Source organism: Suncus etruscus, chromosome 6 (assembly GCF_024139225.1).
Source record: "Suncus etruscus isolate mSunEtr1 chromosome 6, mSunEtr1.pri.cur, whole genome shotgun sequence".
Lineage (NCBI taxonomy): Eukaryota > Metazoa > Chordata > Mammalia > Eulipotyphla > Soricidae > Suncus > Suncus etruscus.
The window spans coordinates 39,700,203-39,719,045 of record NC_064853.1 but is presented as its reverse complement, the minus strand read 5'-3'; the positions used below and the strand labels follow the sequence as shown (position 1 = coordinate 39,719,045).

General features: G+C 43.6%; 1 protein-coding gene across 1 annotated transcript in view; it reads right to left on the bottom strand.

Annotated features, from left to right (window-relative positions):
* The window catches only part of MTF1 (metal regulatory transcription factor 1), a 47,359-nt gene extending 30,496 nt beyond the window's left edge, over positions 1-16,863 (bottom strand). Inside the window, exons 1-2 of the mRNA XM_049774717.1 lie at positions 16,800-16,863; positions 14,690-15,148 (exon numbers count right to left, since the gene is read on the bottom strand). Coding sequence (XP_049630674.1) covers positions 14,690-15,097 — 408 coding nt within the window. The 5' untranslated portion in view covers positions 15,098-15,148; positions 16,800-16,863. The remainder of the gene's footprint in view (positions 1-14,689; positions 15,149-16,799) is intronic.
* Between the last annotated feature and the right edge of the window lie 1,980 nt (positions 16,864-18,843).

Here is an 18,843-nt window from a genome sequence, read left to right as displayed (position 1 = left end):
TCTTTTTTGGAAGTAGTGGTTTTGGGGGCCGAGTGGTGGCGCAAGGGATAAGGAGTCTACCTTGCCCGCACTAGTGACCACAGTTCAATCCCCCGGCGTTCCCATATGGTCCCCCAAGCCAGGAGCAATTTCTGAGCACGCAGCCATGAGTAACCCCTGAGCATCACCGGGTGTGGCCCCAAAACCAAAACCAAAACAAAACAAAACAAAACAAAACACACAAAAGTAGTGGTTTTGGGTAATCGGAAATCACTCCTGGTAGCCTCAGGGGACCAAAAGGGCCAGCCACATGTAATGCTGAGAAATGCTCTGTGATATCTCTCTGGCTCCTCTTTTCACATCTTATATTTCAAGACTCAAACAAGGCAAATAACAGGCTCTACATACAACACTACATCCTCTACTAACTACAACTTGCAGTTACTGTTTGCTCCTTTACTTTTTTTTTGTTTTGCTCCTTTTTTTGTTTGTTTGTTGTTGTTGTTTTAGCTTTTGGGCCATACCCAGCTCAGAGGTTGCTCCTGGCTCTGCATTCAGGAACTCCTCAAGGGAGTGCTCAGAGTGCCAAATGGTATACCAGGGCTCAAATCCAAGTCAGCTATATGCAAGGTAAATGCCCTACCCATTGTACTCTGGCCCTCATATCTGGCTCTTCCTTTGCTTTCTTGGGTCTATCTTCCACCAATTTCAGTCTCACTATCTCCAAGGTCCTCCATATTCATTTCATGTCTATATGTCTATCCTTTTCTAATACCAGCAATATTTAACTGTCTCATGTCTTGACAGATAGCTTTATTGCTAATAATACTCTCATGAGGGGCCGGAGAGATAGCATGGAGGTAAGGCGTTTACCCATATGATCCCCCGTGCCTGCCAGGAACAATTTCTGAGCATGGAGTCAGGAAAAACCCCTGAGCACTGCCGGGTGTGACCCAAAAACCACAAAAAAAAAAAAAAAATACTCTCATGAGTACCTCCTGATTTATCATCAGACCTCTCTGGTCCTACCAGCTAGAGATTTCAAAATAATACTAAACAGGAAGAACAACTGTGAATGCTGCAATAGAGAGTGAGTATGCCTCAATCATAAAGTTTACAACAGTGTAGAATGATAAGAGCTGAATTTCATTTCATTCTTTTTTTTTTTTTTTTTTTTTTTTGGTTTTTGGGCCACACCTGGCATTGCTCAGGGGTTATTCCTGGCTGTCTGCTCAGAAATAGCTCCTGGAAGGCACGGGGGACCATATGAGACACCGGGATTCGAACCAACCACCTTTGGTCCTGGATCGGCTGCTTGCAAGGCAAACGCCGCTGTGCTATCTCTCCGGGCCCTTCATTTCATTCTTAAAATTCTTTTTTTGGTTTTTGGGTCACACCTGGCAGTGCTCAAGACTTACTCCTGGCTCTGCGCTCAGAAGTCACTCTTGGCAGGCTTGGGGGACCATATGGAATGCCAAAATTTGGACCACGGTCTATTCTGTGTTGGCCATGTGCAAGGCAAATGCCTTACAGCTGTGCTATCGCTCCGGCCCTCATTCTTAAAATTCTATAGCAGTTGATCACTTTCTAAATACAAGCAGAGTCAATAATTAACCAGCCATCCCTGACAGACTATTCTACCAGTTCCTTCTCTTGCTTGGTTCTAACTTGGCCAACGAAAGTTTCCACGAAATGTTTCTTCCTGGGCTGGAGAGAAAGCACAGCGGTAGGGTGTTTGCCTTGCACGCAGCCAATTCAGGATGGACGGTGGTTCAATTTCCAGCATCCTGTATGGTACCCGGGTCCTGCCAGGAGCGATTTCTGAGCCCAGAGCCAGGAGAAACACCTGAGTGCCAATGAGTGTGACCCAAAAACCAAAAAAATAATGTTTCTTCCTTAAAAGACTCTTATTGACTGATGCTTATCCTAACCCCAAATTAGAATAGTTGTTCTCCTTATAGACTCACATAATTCCTGCATTTCTTCAAAATACATAATACAATTAAGATAAATAATTGCATTATTCAATAACTTACATCCTATCTAAATACAGTAGTAAATGGAAAACATCACATACCTGTTGAATTGAATGAATGAATTCTATTCCTAGCTGGAATACAAATTCCATAAAAGCGGGATCATTTATGTCTTATTCAGTGCCTATTACTGTAAGGAAAATAGCATTTAATTCAAATTTATTGACTGAAGGAATGAATAAGCAGAACAAAGCCAGCAGAACTTAATGCTAAGTAATAAGGACTAAGTAATTTTAAAAAAACAACAGTTTCAAGGAGAACAGTCAAGTAATGCAAATGTAACAGAGATGACTGATAAGGCATTTCTTGAATTTAACCAACCCGTAAGGTCATTATTGCCTAAGCAAGACCAGCTCCATGAAGTATCAGAACAGAAACAAGAATATAATGAATGGGCTGAGAACTCAGGAAAGTGAGGAGTTGGATACAACAATAGAAGTACTCTTTCAAGAAGTTTTGCTGAGAAAACAGATATATTAGAGAAAGTGAGAAGGGGATACAGACTGGAAAAGGAATTTGTAGTTAAAGGTGGGAAAGACAGCTAACTATCCAAGCAAATGCTTGCTTTCATCTGTAATATGCTAAATGCATAAAGTATTCTTTCTGAAGAAAGTCACTCCTTGATGCCTCTCAGAAAAATTTCTAAATAGCACCAAATTTCACAAATAGGACAAAAGAAATCTTTATTGAGATTAGAACAGGAAATGGCAAAAATAAATATTTATTTTTGTTTGTTTTGGCATTATACCTGGTAGTACTCGGAGGCTACTACCAGGTCAGTACTGAGTTAAGGATTACTCTGCAACCCTGGCCTGCTTGGGAGCATGAAGTACTGGGGGTTCAAACTGGAGCTCCTGCTTGTACTCTATCCCTTTGAATCATCTTCTCAGTCCAAAATACAAATTTTCTTAACACAGTGGGGATACCGCAACATTTGGTAGATTTAAATAAAATTAGCTCGTTTTTTGGGGGTGCTCAGTGATCACTTCTGGTAGTTTGGGGGACCAAATATGATGCTGGAAACCAAACCTAGGTCAGCCACAAGCAAGGGAGATGCCTACCCTCTCTGTACTAGCTCTCTGGTTCATGCTAGGAATAACCCCAAATACAGCCAGGTGTTGCCCCCTCCACACACAATCAAAGTTTAAGAACTGCATCACTTTAGGAAAAGATAGTACTGCATGTAAAGCACTTGAATACTGCTGACCTGGGTTTGATCCCTGGCATACCATATGATTACCTGAGTACCACCAGCATTAATTCCTGAGCACAGAGACAGAAGTACTCCCTAAGAACCACAGTGTGGATCAAAAAAGAGATTGCATCACTTTGAGGTCAGATAAAATTAACACATTCTTACAAATAATAACTGGCAGAATTGTTATATTTGTAGAAGACCCTATCACTAGAATGGCTCTTTCTAGTTTCATGTGATTTTTTTTGCTGGCACTGATTTCATGCCTCGCTCCATCAGGTGCAACCAAAGAGCTCTCAATTGACCGTCTCATCAACATGCCTCCCAATGTCCACTAGAGCTAAATCCATCCAGCTATTCCTACACTTCAGTTCCTTACCCTCATAGAACTAATGTCAGCTGCTGCCCAATTTCTCAGCCCTTTTCACAGCTAACAGGTCTCAGGTCTGTGTCTCCTATTCTTACAAAGGTGACAAGGAGACAGAAAAGCAAAGGTTTTGGCATCCACAGTATTCCATTCAAATCCCAGTTCTACCACTTAATATTTCTAAGCCTCATGTTCTCTCAGGCTAATAGTAGCCACTTTAGCTCAAGAGTGTTAAGAAAACTGGGGCCTAAAATAAAATAAAATAAAATAAAATAAAATAAAATAAAATAAAATTGGGGCCGGAGAGAGAAAATTAAGTACAACACTATATGTATTAAAGATCCTAACACAATGACATGTACACTTGTACATAACTGACACTGAAGAGTTGACAGTCATCTCATCCTCTTTTTCTTTTTTTTGGTTTTTGGGTTCAAGCCTGACAGTCGCTCAGGAGTTACTCCTGGCTCTACGCTCAGAAATTACTCCTAGCAGGCTCAGGGGACCATATATGATGCTGGAGATCGAACCTAGATCAGCCACATGTATATACATATGTATATACTCACTATGCTATCACTCCGACCCCCTATCTCATCCTCTTGCCACTGGTGGACTGTCCATGCTTATTAGATTGTTTTGGAGCCATAGCTAGTGGTACTCAGAAACTACTTCCAATTCAATGCTTAGTAGAGCATACAGTGCTAGGGATTGAACCCCAACCTCCTATATGTTAATAATGCACTCTAGCCCTTTAAGTTCTCTCTTTAGCCCTGAATCCTCATTCTCTATATATCAGAGCCCTCCATTTTGCCTGGTACCCCACTAGCCTACCACAGAAGTAACTTTCAGTGATCTTGATGCTCCAAGGTGGCCAAGTATGAAAAAATAAAATATTAGCAGTGATAAAAGATTTAGTTCCTAGAACCCCTATGGTAGGACTTAGAACATGTTCTCATTTAAAACAGTTCATAAGGGGCCGGAGCAATAGCATAGCAGTAGGACTTTTGCCTTGCACGTGGCCAACCAGGAGAGATTCCAGTTCGATTCCAGGCATCCCATATAGTCCCCTGAGTCTACCAGGAGAACTTATGAGCACAGAGTCAGGAGTAACTCCTGAGCACTATTGGGTGTAAATCCCCCCCAAGAAAACCAGTTCATAGGGGCCAGAGATATAACTAAGTGGTAGAGCACTTGCCTTGCTTATGAGCCCCCAGGTTTGACCCGATAGAGCCAAAAATCAATGAAACATATGTGATTCACTGGTATAGCACATGCTTCATATATCGAGATCCTGGGTTTGTTTTCCCTAGTCAAAAAACAGTTTATAGGGGCCAGAGAGATAGCACAGCGGCATTTGCCTTGCAAGCAGCCAATCCAGGACCTAAGGTGGTTGGTTCGAATCCCCGGCATCCCATATGGTCTCCTGAGCCTGCCAGGAGCTATTTCTGAACAGATAGCCAGGAGTAGTCCCTGAGCGCTGCTGGGTGTGGCCCAAAAACAAAACAAATGAACAAAAACCAGTTTATAAATGATGGTTCACATGCTATACAGTTTGTAATACAGTTCATCTAATTAGGCATTACCAAGACTTCAGTAGTCTGAGCTCAATCCTAACCAAAACTTATAACTGCTTTGTTTTTATTTTTTTGGTTTTTGGTTTTTTGGGTCACACCCGGCAGTGCTCAGGGGTTACTCCTGGCTCCATGCTCAGAAATCATTCCTGGCAGGCTCGGGGACCATATGAAATACCAGGATTTGAACTACCATCCTTCTGCATGCAAGGCAAACACCTTACCTCCATGCTATCTCTCTGGCCCCACTTTATTTGTTTTTAGCCACAACCAATAATGCTCATGGCTATTCCTAGCTCTGTACTTGAGAATCACTTCTGGAAGGCTCAGGGATGCTGGAAATCAAACCTGGATCAGTCACATGAAAAGCAAGTAAGTATCTTACCCAAAGTACTACCTCTCCAGCCCCTATGACCTTGCTTTTAAGAGAAAATGTTTGTCAGGCTGGAGAGATAGCATGGAGGTAGGGCATTTGCCTTATATGCAGAAGGATGGTGGTTCGCATCCCGGCATCCCATATGGTCCTCCAAGCCTGCCAGGATCGATTTCTGAGCATAGAGCCAGGAGTAACCCCTGATCGCTGCCGGGTGTGACCCAGAAACAAAAACAAACAAACAAAAGAGTAAAATGTTTCTCAAAAATGTTCCTAATGAAGACCATTTTGACCTCTTAATAAGGAGATTACTTCCATAACTCAAAAACAATGTAGAAGGGGCCGGGCGGTGGCGCTAAAGGTAAGGTGTCTGCCTTGCCAGCGCTAGCCTAGGACGGACCGAGGTTCGATCCCCCGGTGTCCCATATGGTCCCCCAAGCCAGGAGCGACTTCTGAGCGCATAGCCAGGAGTAACCCCTGAGCGTCAAACAGGTGTGGCCCAAAAACCAAAAAAAAAAAAAAAAAAAAAAACAAAACAATGTAGAAGAAAAAGGAAATACTCATTAAACCATAAAGCCCTAGGCATGCAAAATTTTAAATACATACATTATTGCATAGTTATATAGGTATAAATTTCTTACTAAATGCATTGTGGTATTTTTATTTCAATTCTTTTTGGGTCACACCCGGCAGCGCACAGGGATTACTCCTGGCTCTACGCTCAGAAATCACTCCTGGCAGGCTTGGGGGACCATATGGAATGCCAGGATTTGAACCACCATCCTTCTACACGCAAGGCAAATGCCCTACCTACCTCTATCTCTCCGGCACCTTTATTTCAATTTTATATAAAAGAGACTAGCTTGCCCAATACCACATAGTATATAACAAAACAAAAAAATGGAATCTGGCTCCAAATGATCCCTTTCCTCATCACAGAAGCAGCAATTTAAGAATAAACTTAGGGCTGGCTGAAGAGATTGTATAGGGGTTAAGGTCTTACATCCTGACAGTCCTGGTTCAAATTGCTAGTATCACTCTATGGTCCCTCAAGTATTGTCAGGGGTCCTTCCTGATTATATCCAGGTGTGGTCCTAAAGCAAACACATATGAAAGAATAAGCTTAACATTAAAAAGAAAAAAAGGTTATTGGGGCTGGAAAGATAGCATGGAGCTAGGTAGAGATTTTTTGTTTGTTTTTGGGTCACACCTGCCAGCGCTCAGGGCTTACTCCTGGCTCTACGCTCAGAAATCGCTCCTGGCAGGCTCAGGGGACCATATGGGATGCCAGGAATCGAACCACCATCCTTCTGCCTGCAAGGCAAACACCTTGCCCCCATGCTAACTCTCTGGCCCCAAGGAGCGATTTCTGAGCGTAGAGCCAGGAGTAACCCCTGAGCTCTGCCGGTGTGACTCCCCCCCCCAAAAAAAAATAGAAAAAGAAAAAAGAAAAGAAAAAGGGACATTGAAATTTGATCTATTTTCCCAAAGTCCTATAATACCAAGTAAATGGCAATACCCACCATAAAAGCTACATAAAAATATGAATTTAAGGGACCGAAGCGATAGCACAGTGGAAGGGCGTTTTGCCTTGCACGCAGCTGACCCAGGACAGACCTGGATTCGATTCTCAGGTTCCCTTATAGTTCCCCAAACCAGGAGTGATTTCTGAGTGCATAGCCAGGAGTAACCCCTGAGCGTCACTGGGTATGGCCCAAAAACAAGCAAACAAAAAATAGAATTTGAGACCTCTTAATTCTGCAGCACTGTGACAGCAAGCCAAAATGGACATAAAGTCACCTTGTGTCAGGTATCAGTGAAGGTGGTGCCGATGACTGATGTGACTATCACTGTTTCTTTGTGTGTGTGTGTGTGTGTGTGTGTGTGTGTGTGTGTGTGTGTTTATGTAAGCATGCGTGCACAGGAAGGAGAGTGTGCTTTGGGAGAGCATGCATTCTGCCAGGAGAAAACCTACAGAATATCTCCCTGCCAGCCTCCAGCAGGCTTCTTACTAGACTCCAAACCCCTTAGAGCAGGGGCTGGAGAGACAGCACAGCCCTAGGCGTTTGCCTTGCAAGCATCCTAACTGGGAGGGACCCAGTTCCCCAGCATTCCATACAGTCCTCCAGCCTGCCAAAGGCGATTTCTTAGTGCAGAGCCAGGAGGACCCCTGAGCTGTGTAGCCCAGAAACAAATCAACCAATCAATCAATCAATCAATCAAAAAGGTTTTTTTAAAAAAATCCTTAGAGCAGGGCCTATTGTTTTGTATCCTAGACATCAGACAAAAGCTCATAGTCAATTAAGTAAAAGCTTCTGGAAAGACTTAATAGATTGTTAACACTAGGATTTTCAACAGAAACAGTCTGACTGTCTTCACTCTGAAGGGCAATTCTGAGGAGTTTAGGAAGAATGCAGCAGCCCTTGCCTGCAGAGACTAAAAGCAGGTAACCTCCAAGAGTCAGCAGCTTCTCAAGGTTTATCAGATTAATCACTATCTAAGGGACTGATATGAAGAAAAGACACTGGACTGGGTCTTCTAAAGTAAAGGACAGTGCAAAAAGGCTTTGAAACTCTAGAGTAAAAATCTGTCTTCTTAAGAATCAGGGATATAGCTCAGTGTACATCTTGCATGTAGGAGATAGGGTTTAAGCCCCAGTACCAAAAAAAAATTTTTTTTTATCTTTAAAGCCAGGGAAATAGCTCAAAGAGTTGAAGCACATGTGTCTTTGACACTCAAGGTCCTCAGCTCAATCCTCAAAACGATATGCACCCCCAGCACTATTGGGTATCACCTTGGAAGTTCCCCCAAGTAACATAGTGTGTCCCAGATCCCTAGTAGATCCCCTAGTAAACCCAGACTCAGCCTGAGCAGCACAGTATCACTTGGACCCATTAGCGAACCATTTTGCCTACTTGACCAAGTATTACTAGGCATGATCGTGAGCCCTCTGAGCACTATTTGGAAGGCCCAAATTAGAAAAAAATATTTTAAAAAATAATAGGCACAGTGGTAGGGTGTTTGCCTTGCATGCAACCTACCCAGGACTGATAGTGGTTCGAATCCCAGCATCCCATATGGTCCCCCGAGCCTGCCAGGAGTGATTTCTGAACTCAAAGCCAGAAGTAACTCCTGAGCACTGCCGGGTGTGACCCAAAAACCATGACCAAAAAAAAGGGGGGGGTTGGAGCAATAGCACAGCAGGTAGGGCATTTGCATTGCACGTGGCCAACCCTGATTCGATCCCCAGCATCCCATATGGTCCCAAGAGTGATTTCTGAGCAGAGCCAGGAGTAACCTGAGTGTCGCTAGGCATGACAAACAAAAAATATTGTCAATCTTGAGCAGAATTACATTATTACTTTAATTGGAAATTTCTCAGAGCTACAAATTATCAGGCAGTAGTAAAACAAACACAATAGGGCAAAAAATAAAAGTTTGAGAATAAGATATGTAAAATTAGGAGTCAGAATTTCACTGGCTGTGTGAAAGCATAAGACAGAATCAGTAACAAAGTTCTTGTTGGCCTATTTTTGTTTTGTTTTGGTTTGGTTTTGGGTCACACCCGGCAGCGCTCAGAAATCACTCCTGGCAGACTCAGGGGACCATATGGGATGCCAGGATTTAAACCACCATTTTTCTGCATGCAAGGCAAATGCCTTACCTCCATGCTATCTCTCCGGCCCCCTAGTTGGTCTATTTTTGCACCCAGTCAAGCACAAGGAGGAAAAAAAAAATGAAGCAAACAGGTAACACAACTATACACTGTACGAAAAACAATGGAACAATCAAGGGTAAACAGGAAAATCAGGCTAAAATCTGACTCAGAAAATAAGCTACTTAGGAAGCCAAGACTTAACTAGTTAGCAAAGATTTGATTTCTCAAGAGTAACACCTGGGCACAATACTGAATAAAAAGACCAAGGTATTTTTTTTTAAGTGGGGGTGGAAAACAGGGGAGCCCATGCAGAGTGTGGGAGCCCATGCAGAGTGTATCTAATAGTCATAAGCACTGGCATCTTCAAGTCAAGGCAAATGGATTTTTTTGTTTTTGTGCCACATCTAGGGCACAAGGATCATTCCTGGTGCTGCTGGTATAGGGGGGAATATGCTATATGTGGTACTAAGGATCAAATCTGTGTCGGCTGCATACAAGTCAATTAAATTTTTTTACATGGAAAGATACTGCTACCTCAACCTTGATCCCAAACCAATCTCATATAATCTTAGAAATGATGTATAGAGGAGACTGGAGAGATAGCACAACAGTAGGGCAGTTGCCTTGCACACAGCCGACACAGGACAGACAGTGGTTGGAATCCTGGCATTCCACATGGTCCCCAGAGCCTGATGGGTGATTTCTGAGTGCAGAGCCAGGAGTAACCCCTGAGCACTGCCAAGTGTGACCCTCCCCCCCCCCCCAAAAAAAGTAATAAAATAAAATAAAAAGAAATGATGTATAGGATCTTCCATGTAGATTTTATAGATAGACTAGAAAAATGCAATAGAGAGGTAGTGTGAACTAAATCCAAAATAGGCTGCAAAAGGTGCCTGTAATATTTGGAACTTTTTCCAATCAATAAAATCACCAGGAACTTAGGACAAGAATGGTAAACAAGGCTGGAACATGTATGAAGTGGGAGTATGACAGCTAGTATCACTGATTCACTGATTGCATAATCATTCCCTCTTTATAATCTTCTACTTTTCTACCTAGATCAGCATTTCCCAAAAACATGCTCCACAAAAACAATGATTCCCTGGAAATGAGACCTGAAAAGAAAAGATTTCCCAAGTTCAAAACATTTGGAATTCTGCATTTCCTTCCTTGGATGAGTTATTTTAAAAGCTCAGAGAAATCCTTTAACAATAAATCTCTGTCTTGATTTCTTAATGCTTCCCTAACATTTGCTCTAGAAATACTTTGTCAAAGTAATCATTAACTGAAGATGGCTCAAAGTTTAGACTGTAAGTCATGTCCAAATTTTGTGCTAAAAAATTTATTCCGAGGCCAGAGAGATAGCACAGCGGCGTTTGCCTTGCAAGCAGCCGACCCAGGACCTAAGGTGGTTGGTTCAAATCCCGGCATCCCATATGGTCCCCCGTGCCTGCCAGGAGCTATTTCTGAGCAGATAGCCAGGAGTAACTAATCCCTGAGCACTGTCGGGGGTGTGGGCCCCCCCCCCAAAAAAAATTATTTATTCCAGGGCCAAAAAATACCACATCGGGTAAGGGTAATTGGTTTGCACGCAGACAACCTGGGTTTAATACCCAGCAATCCCATACGGTCTCTTGAGCAATGCCAGGAGTGATTCCCAAGTTCAGAGCCAGGAATAACTCCTGAGCATTGCTGGGTGTGACCCCCACACAAAATCAAACAAATATGATATTTCTTGCCGGTTTCCTCATTAGTCACTCACTTTTCAAATCCAAATCTGATTTAGCCCCTGGTGCTCTCCTGAAAATCTAATGACAGGAACAACCAGATGATCTCTAAATTAAAATTTATTTTAATTAATTTATTTTATTATTTATTTATTTTAATATGTATTATTATTTATTTTAATTTTTCATTTACTTGGCCTGCTCTGAAAGTGAGAAGCTCTGGAGTCCTGTTTAAGTCTCGTGATAGCAGAACTAGTGACTTTTCTTCCATCCCTCAATCCTTCTGTAGGGTCACAGAAACAGTCACACTTGTAATCTCTTTTGCCTAAACTTCCACAACACTGCATTCCACCATTTCTTTCACTATGTGACCTTTGGTTCCTCTTTCTCTTTTCTAACCCTCAAATTCTTGAGTGAACTTTTACTCCTCCCATGAGCACTGGGCCAACAGCTTGAACTCTCAGCACTGCCCTTTTTATTTCTAATCCTAGACTCTTTTTTTTTTTTTAATAAAAATGCCACTTTCAAGTTTACAAAGGGTTTCCCAATTAGTTCACTTTCATTTCCCCCAAAGACTATAAGTGTATGCCAACCAAATACATCTATTTTATTTTTTTGAGGAGGGGATAGGGGAAGTTTGGGGCCACACCCAGCAGTTCTCAAGAATTATCTCTGGGGGCCGAAGAGATAGTACAGCGGTGTTTTGCCTTGCAAGCAGCTGACCCAGGACCTAAAGTGATTGGTTCGAATCCCGGTGTCCTATATGGTCCCCCATACCTGCCAGGAGCTACTTCTGAGCAGATAGTCAGGAGTAACCCCTGAGCACCGCCGGGTGTGGCCCAAAAACAAAAAAAAAAAGAAAAAAATAATTATCTCTGGCTCTGAGTGACAACTGCCAGTGCTCAGGGGACCATATGTAGTGCCAGGATCTAACATGCTTGAGTTGAAGGCAAGTGCCTTAATCCTTCTGATATTCTTCAGCCCCAAACTCATAAATTTTACCATCAAACTATCTTCTCTTTCTGTCTTAATTCTGGGAATCACATTCCCAGAGTAAGAAGCAAAGCCAGATTTTCTTCCAGCCATGTACAGAGCACCCTGCAGAGGCCTTTACGTATTTATCACTGTGGACTCTGCTTAACTTGCAACCCAGACTTGGAAGTTTAGTCAACCAACCTTGTACCAATTGTATAGCCCCTCTGTGCCCCTTCCTGAGACAGAAGAAACACAACAAATTTGGGGAAAAAAATGTTCTGAAGCAAGTTCAATTCAGGTCATTCTTCAAACTCTACTAATATACCAAATTCCTCAATAACAAATTTTAAATATATACATTTAAACAATATAAGGTCAGGTCCTTTTTATCATTCAATAGAATTTCTGAATTCTTTCCAAAGGTCTCCATTCTTCCTAAGGTTCAAATGATGACACATCAAATTTAAATTGGACAATAAAGTTATGCCAGCAGAACCATTTTTTTAAAATGTCATTTGACCCGCATCACTCCTTAGTTCAGTTTTCCATTATTTCTAGAATTATTTCCAGATTTTCTAAGATTCTTTAGCATGCTTTCACTACCTTTCAAACTTGGATATCTGTTTTCTTTTCTTTTTTCTTTTTTTTTTTTTTTTGGTGGGAGATGGGTTTGGGCTATACTGGGCAGTGTTTAGGGGACCAGATACAGCTCCAGGGATTGAAACATGGTCAGCCACATGTGCAAGGCATCTTAACCCCTGTGCCATCTCTACAGCCTCTTCAATCCTTATCTTCCAGTGTTCCCTATATTCCCTAATACAGACAGGGGTCACTGCTTTGCAAATAAAATCTTAGAAGAATACAGACAATTGGCATAGGGAAGCAGATAATTCTTTGAAGAAGGGGCCTGTCCTGTGAACTGCAGAATGTTTAACGGGATTTTGGGCCCCAACACTAAGTTCCAGTAGTACTCTCAGTACAAAACCCAGAAATCTCTCAGAACATTGACAAAAGCAACTTGGAGGGCTAGTTGCCTCTGGTTAAGAACCACTATTCTAGGGCCCCGAGGAGGACTCATAGGGTTAATGGAAAGCCCAGGTTTGACATCTGGCACTACCCAGAATGACCCTGAGCAGCAATACCATGAATGATCCCTAAGTACAGTCAATTGTGACCCCAATAAAATGAAACAATAAAATGAACTACTATTCTAGGAGTTTCTCAGTATAAGCTAAGAATATGTGCTATAAATAAAATACAAAATATATAACATAGCTTTGTACAACAGCATCCAAATTAAAGTAAAAGTACACAAAATTCAGTAATAATTGGGGCCCAGAGATAGTACAGAGAGTAGGGTATTTGCCTTGCAAGTTGCTGACCTGAGTTTGATTTCCAGAACCCCATATGGTTTCCTTAGCTGTGCCAGGAATAATTCCTGAGCGCCGAGTCAAGAATAGGTCCTGGCACCTCTGAGTGTGACCCAAAACAAAAAAGGAAACAAAACATAAAGCTGACCAGGCCAATGAGAAACTAGGGGAAATGCTTTGGATATTTAAGCAAAAGCAGGTGTTGAGACTGTAGAAAAGAACATGAAAAGAGACCCATGATTCTTAAATATCTGATGGGAATGCGAGTTTAACTTGCTGTCTTTCAGAAAGGCAGAACTAGAACCAGTGGGAAGCAGCTGAGGAAGGCAAATTTTGGCACTATAGAAGTAAAAGCTTTCTAACAATTAGAGCTGGCCAACAAACAGATTAGGCTGAACTGTGAAATGCTGTGTTCTCATCATTCTGGATGTGCTCAAGCAGGGAGCAGATGAGTTGTGTCAAAGATGCGTAGAGTGGTTCCTGCATGGGGTGGAAGTCGGACAAGATGGTCTCTCTAGGACTCCTATCTCTCAGATTCCAAGGTTAGCAAAGGAAAAGCCATATGCCTTGGACTGAGTAATAAAATTCTCCTGTTTCAAGATCTTAATTACAGCAAAAGGAAAAAATATTTTGCTAAACAACTCATGCCTGTTGGTAATAGCTTATATTGAGTTTCTGGCATTGTCATTGCTAATGATTTATTTTTTCTAATTGACCCATAAACAGTTCTTAGATAAAATATGTCACTACCTCTGAACCACATCTTTTATTCTGCTAGTAATCACTAGTACAAGCCTTCGTTTTCAAGGAATTGTGACAAGAATTACTTTTTTTCACATTAGTTAAATATGAACATAAAACATATTTTAGATAATCTGTTTATGTCTCTTTATAAAAGTTAGCCTTTATTTATTTTTTATTTGGGAGGTATGGGGGACACACCTGGCAGCACTCAGGGGTTACTTCAGTACCCAGAAATTACTCCTGGCAAGCTTGGAGACCATATGGGATGCTGGGGTTCAGCCGCATGCAAGGTATATACCCTGCCTACTGTGTAATCACTCTGGCCCCCAAAGTTAGCCTTTTCTACTATTAAACCATTCATTAAATTAATGAAGCTTATCCCTGCACCATTCATCTCCAAAACAAATAATTTACACACAACTCAAAGACATGCAGTCTAATGACTACAACACCAAAAACATAAATATATCTTAGTGATGTTTCCATTTCACTTAATATATTTGAAAAACTGTAATTGTTTCCCAAAATTTCAAAGTGGTCACATAAACCAAAAGTTCCGGAAAGTAGTCGAACACATACACCCCACACACAAGCATATATACTGTCAACAAGCAAAGTCATATGGGCCCTAATCCCAGACACTCCATATTCTCCAAACCATTCTTGGTCCTTACACCACCCCATTACTTACTTCTTTACGTTTCGTTTCCGGACACTCTGACTGCAGGGTGAGGGTTGCACCTTCAATATTTCTTGGCATAGGTGTGGAACCAGGGTTTATTGTTAAATGAATCTGATCTGGTGAGATAATGTGTTGCACATAACCCTGGGACATCGCTTCATGATCTATTAGGTGAAAGCCCTCTTCACCCCCTACTAGAAAAGGCAGGTGTTCTCCACACTGTCCATCATCATCTTCATCCTCCAAAGTGCCAGGGTCCTGCTCAATAAGAACAGTTGTCCTATCATAAACAGTTCCAGATGAGGAAGGCACCAGTCCGTTTTTTTCCACAAACCTGAGCATCTTGTCTTCGGGGGTCAGGTCATCTTCCTCTGTCTCAAAGTAAATGATGTTGTTGTCTGGACTGTGTTCCCCCATGGTTCAATCTTGCTCAGCCCAATTGTGAGAAATGAAAAGATAATGACCTGTCTGCAACAGAATAAAGTCAGAGTTAGTGTCACACCACAGAACCCAGGGGTCTCTCTCCTCAGCAACCACAGGGTCTACCCGTTTTACTTCTCACTTAAAGAGCAGCCAAGTGAGTGAAAAAGCTACCTTTCTTGGGACTAAGTTTAACTTTAAAAAAGCATCAGTCTTTTACAAGAAAAAGCAGTGTTTAAAAAAAAAAATAAACTGACGCAATGAGCAACAGTTCTCAAGACCTTCCAAATGTGCCTACTACCAATCTTCAGTCAGGTTGGTCAAAATACTCAGAAGGAGTTAAGAGAGATAAGCCATTTTAAGGGTAAGGTGCTATGAATCTTCAAAGTTAGAAGTAGACATCTGAAGGTAGGGTGACCTACCCATAATCCCCACTTTGCCACTTACTACTTGGGTAACTTTTCTGTGCCTCATTTCTCTTATGCATAAAGTGCGACTGGTAATTCCTGTTTTCTTAAAGATGTTATAGGACAATATAGGGGTGATGTGGAAGTACCACACCTGACAATGGTAGAGGAAACACATATGAATTCGTTCTCTCCTTTCTTGAAAGATAAAGAGGCTGAGCACACTGAGCACACCTAGTGAAGATCACTTTACCTATTTATCTCCTCCAGCAATCTCAGATTCACTAGAAGTGATGCCTGTATTGTGTGCTCTCTGCAGTCAGGACACTGAGTCTTATTTTTGTTTCTAAGGTTGCCAGTGCAGCTCCCTAGTACCTACTAGTTAAGTAGATATCAGCTGAATGAATGGAAGGTTTGCAAACGCACTCTCATGGGAAGCTACACTCTCTGGGAAAAAGAGACCCTCTCTCGGGAGAAACGTGGAGCTTGGAAGCATTCTGGCTCCAAGAACAGCGATTCTGTTTTGTTTTTTTTTTAATCCTGCAAACACGCAGGTTCGTCAACTGTGAGTTTGGCAGGCAAACAAAGAATTGGAAGGATGATCAGCACATTGCTTTCCGTTGTTCAGTCTGGCTGTGCGTGCATGCACTACTATATCATTCTCTTCTGCTCTGGCTTAAGAGAGCCTGGAGGGCCAGTCAAGAGGGAGTTTGACCAGGGCCAGCAAGACCAAAGGAGCAGCAGATCCGGGAGAGGAGCTAGCCCGACCCCTCCTAGTGTGGCTTACGCAATCCAAGGAAGATGCACATTTCGCAGCCTCTAAAAAGCAAAAGATAAGCGCCACCAGAGGCCCCACACCAGGCTGCCCGGCCCAAGGGAGGGAGAGCAAGGCGGAGGCTCAACTTGTCTGGAACCAACAAGAAGACCAGGAGAGGAGGTTTGAGGATGAGGAAAGGGATAAATAAAAGAGTCTTGGACAAGGAGCCTAGCTAGGCTGAGACTATCTAGAAGAGCCACAACCCAGGAGGGGAAAATCCTTAAGACAGGCTGAGATGGGGGGGCTCGAACCGGGCGACGAGGGGCAGGGTCGGGATCTCCATGGAAACACAGGACAGGGGGGGCTGCACCCCCATTCCCATGGAAACAGAGAGGAGGGGTGGGGTCCCTGTGATAGCTCTTTCCTGGAAAATAAAAAAGCTTCAGAAGGGAGAGCCTCAATCCCACGTCCCCGGGGAGCCCCCACCCACACCGCCAGCTCAGCCCAGGCCGCGATCTGGTTTCGCCTTCTTTACCTCCGCGGTTCCCGGCAACAGCGGCAGAAGCAGCTTCTCCCCTCCCCAGCGGCACCATGATTGCTTCCCCCACCACCACCACCACCTTCCCCGAACGTCACTTCCGCTTCCGCTTTCCGGTGGAAAAGCGGTTTGTAGCCCCGCCTCCTCCCCGACTCGTGCTTGTGATTGGTTCAAGCGGTGTGGGGCGCAACTCCAACATCCAATCAGCGTGCGGCAGGAGCGGGGCGGGGCGAGACGGCCCCTCCCATTTCCCCTCCCTCCCTTTGAGGCGGTCTCCTGTCAGGGGCGGCCTGTGGAGTGTCTGTCTCTGTCTCCTTCTCAGTTAGTCCCCAAATCGGGCCGTTTACCAGACGTCTATGAAGTTGAGGGGGGATCTCCAGCCTCCCCAATGCCAGCCTCAAATGTGGCTACACAGCCCCGGCTTGGGGTGCAGTCCTCTCCGTTCTAGGGCAGGCCCCATTGCAATGGGCCTTGCAAGACCATACAGAGTTTCACCTGAAATTCCAGTTCCCGCCTCGGACCCTTGGGGTGGGAGGCGGGCCGGGCTGCTGCTTGACAGTTTCCACATTTTTCTCTCTCTTCTCGGGACCCCAACTTCCCCGCCCGAGCCAGCCCAAGTTTCCTCAGAGACACGGAAGGCAGGCTTCCCCCAAAGGGCAGGCAGTCAGGCGGGGAGGCTGCAGTATCTGGAGGGAGGGCGCCACGCCGTCCCCTCTTACCCTCTCCGACGCTCGCTCGCCAAAGACGCCCAGAGGTCTAGATCCCTTCCTTCCTCCTCCTCACACTCCCGCCCACACACTGTGCTCCCCAAGTTTGGGGCCCCCCGCCGAGGACCGTCGACAGGCTTCCACCACCGAACTCGCGCTCGGGCCGATCAACGCCACCTACTGGCCATTCTCGGTCCTTAACCGATAAGGAGCTAGCTACTGGCGCACACAGCGCGCCTAGGGGGGCTGCACTCTGCATTCTTTCTCACTCTCTTCTCTCTTTCTTCTTTCTCTCCTCTCCCCCCTCTCTTATCTCTCTACCTAAGGTTTTAAGAGGCCAAAATCTATTTTTCTTTTTGGAAAGGTGCCTGGGACTGAACCTTACAATATAGATACAAGGAATATGATCTTATCACTGACACACCCCTGCCCTCAGAGATTTTTACCTTTTCAGTTGAGTGATTTGTTTAACTTTTAAAAGAATTATTATGGATTTAATTTTTGTTTTCTCTATATATCAGGAGGTGTAGCTGCTTGACTCCCGTTGACATTGCCTGCTTTTATCAATAACTTCTCAAATATCCAGAGAAAGACAATACACACAAACCTACATGATCTGCGATGAAAGCACCAGGCCATGGCTACTCATTTCTTGCTTGAAAATGTGAAAAGGGGGCCCAGAGAGATAGCACAGTAGCATTTGCCTTGCAAGCAGCCGATCCAGGACCAAAGGTGGTTGGTTCGAATCCTGGTGTCCCATATGGTCCCCCGTGCCAGCCAGGAGCTATTTCTGAGCAGACAGCCAGGAGTAACCCCTGAGCACCGCCGGGTGTGACCCAAAAACCAAAAAAAAAAAAAAGAAAAGAAAAAGAAAATATGAAAAGGGTGATAGTAAAGCGAACAGAGTGTTTGTGTTTTTCTTTACACACCTAGGTTCAATCCCTGGCACTCCATTTTATCCCCAAGCACCACCAGGAACGCAGAGCCAGGAGTAAGCCCTGAGCACAACTGGGTGTAGCCCCAAACAAAAATAAACCAAAAAAAAAAAAAAGTGTCATGTCACGTTATCCTCCAAGGAATTACACCCTGCTGTGCTCAGGAACTATTCCCCATAGGGTGCATGAAGGTTACTCTGAGTGAGAACAACCTGAGTGAGGTGTCAGGTATCGAACCTGAACCTCCAGAATGCAAAGTATGTACACCAGCCCTTTGCACTATCTCTCCCGCCCCAGGCAAATATTCCTTTGGCCCATGACCCCTATGCTTGCTTGTTCCACAAAAGTCCAGCTGCTGAGAATTGCCTTCTCGGGAAAAACACAGCAACCACCATTGTT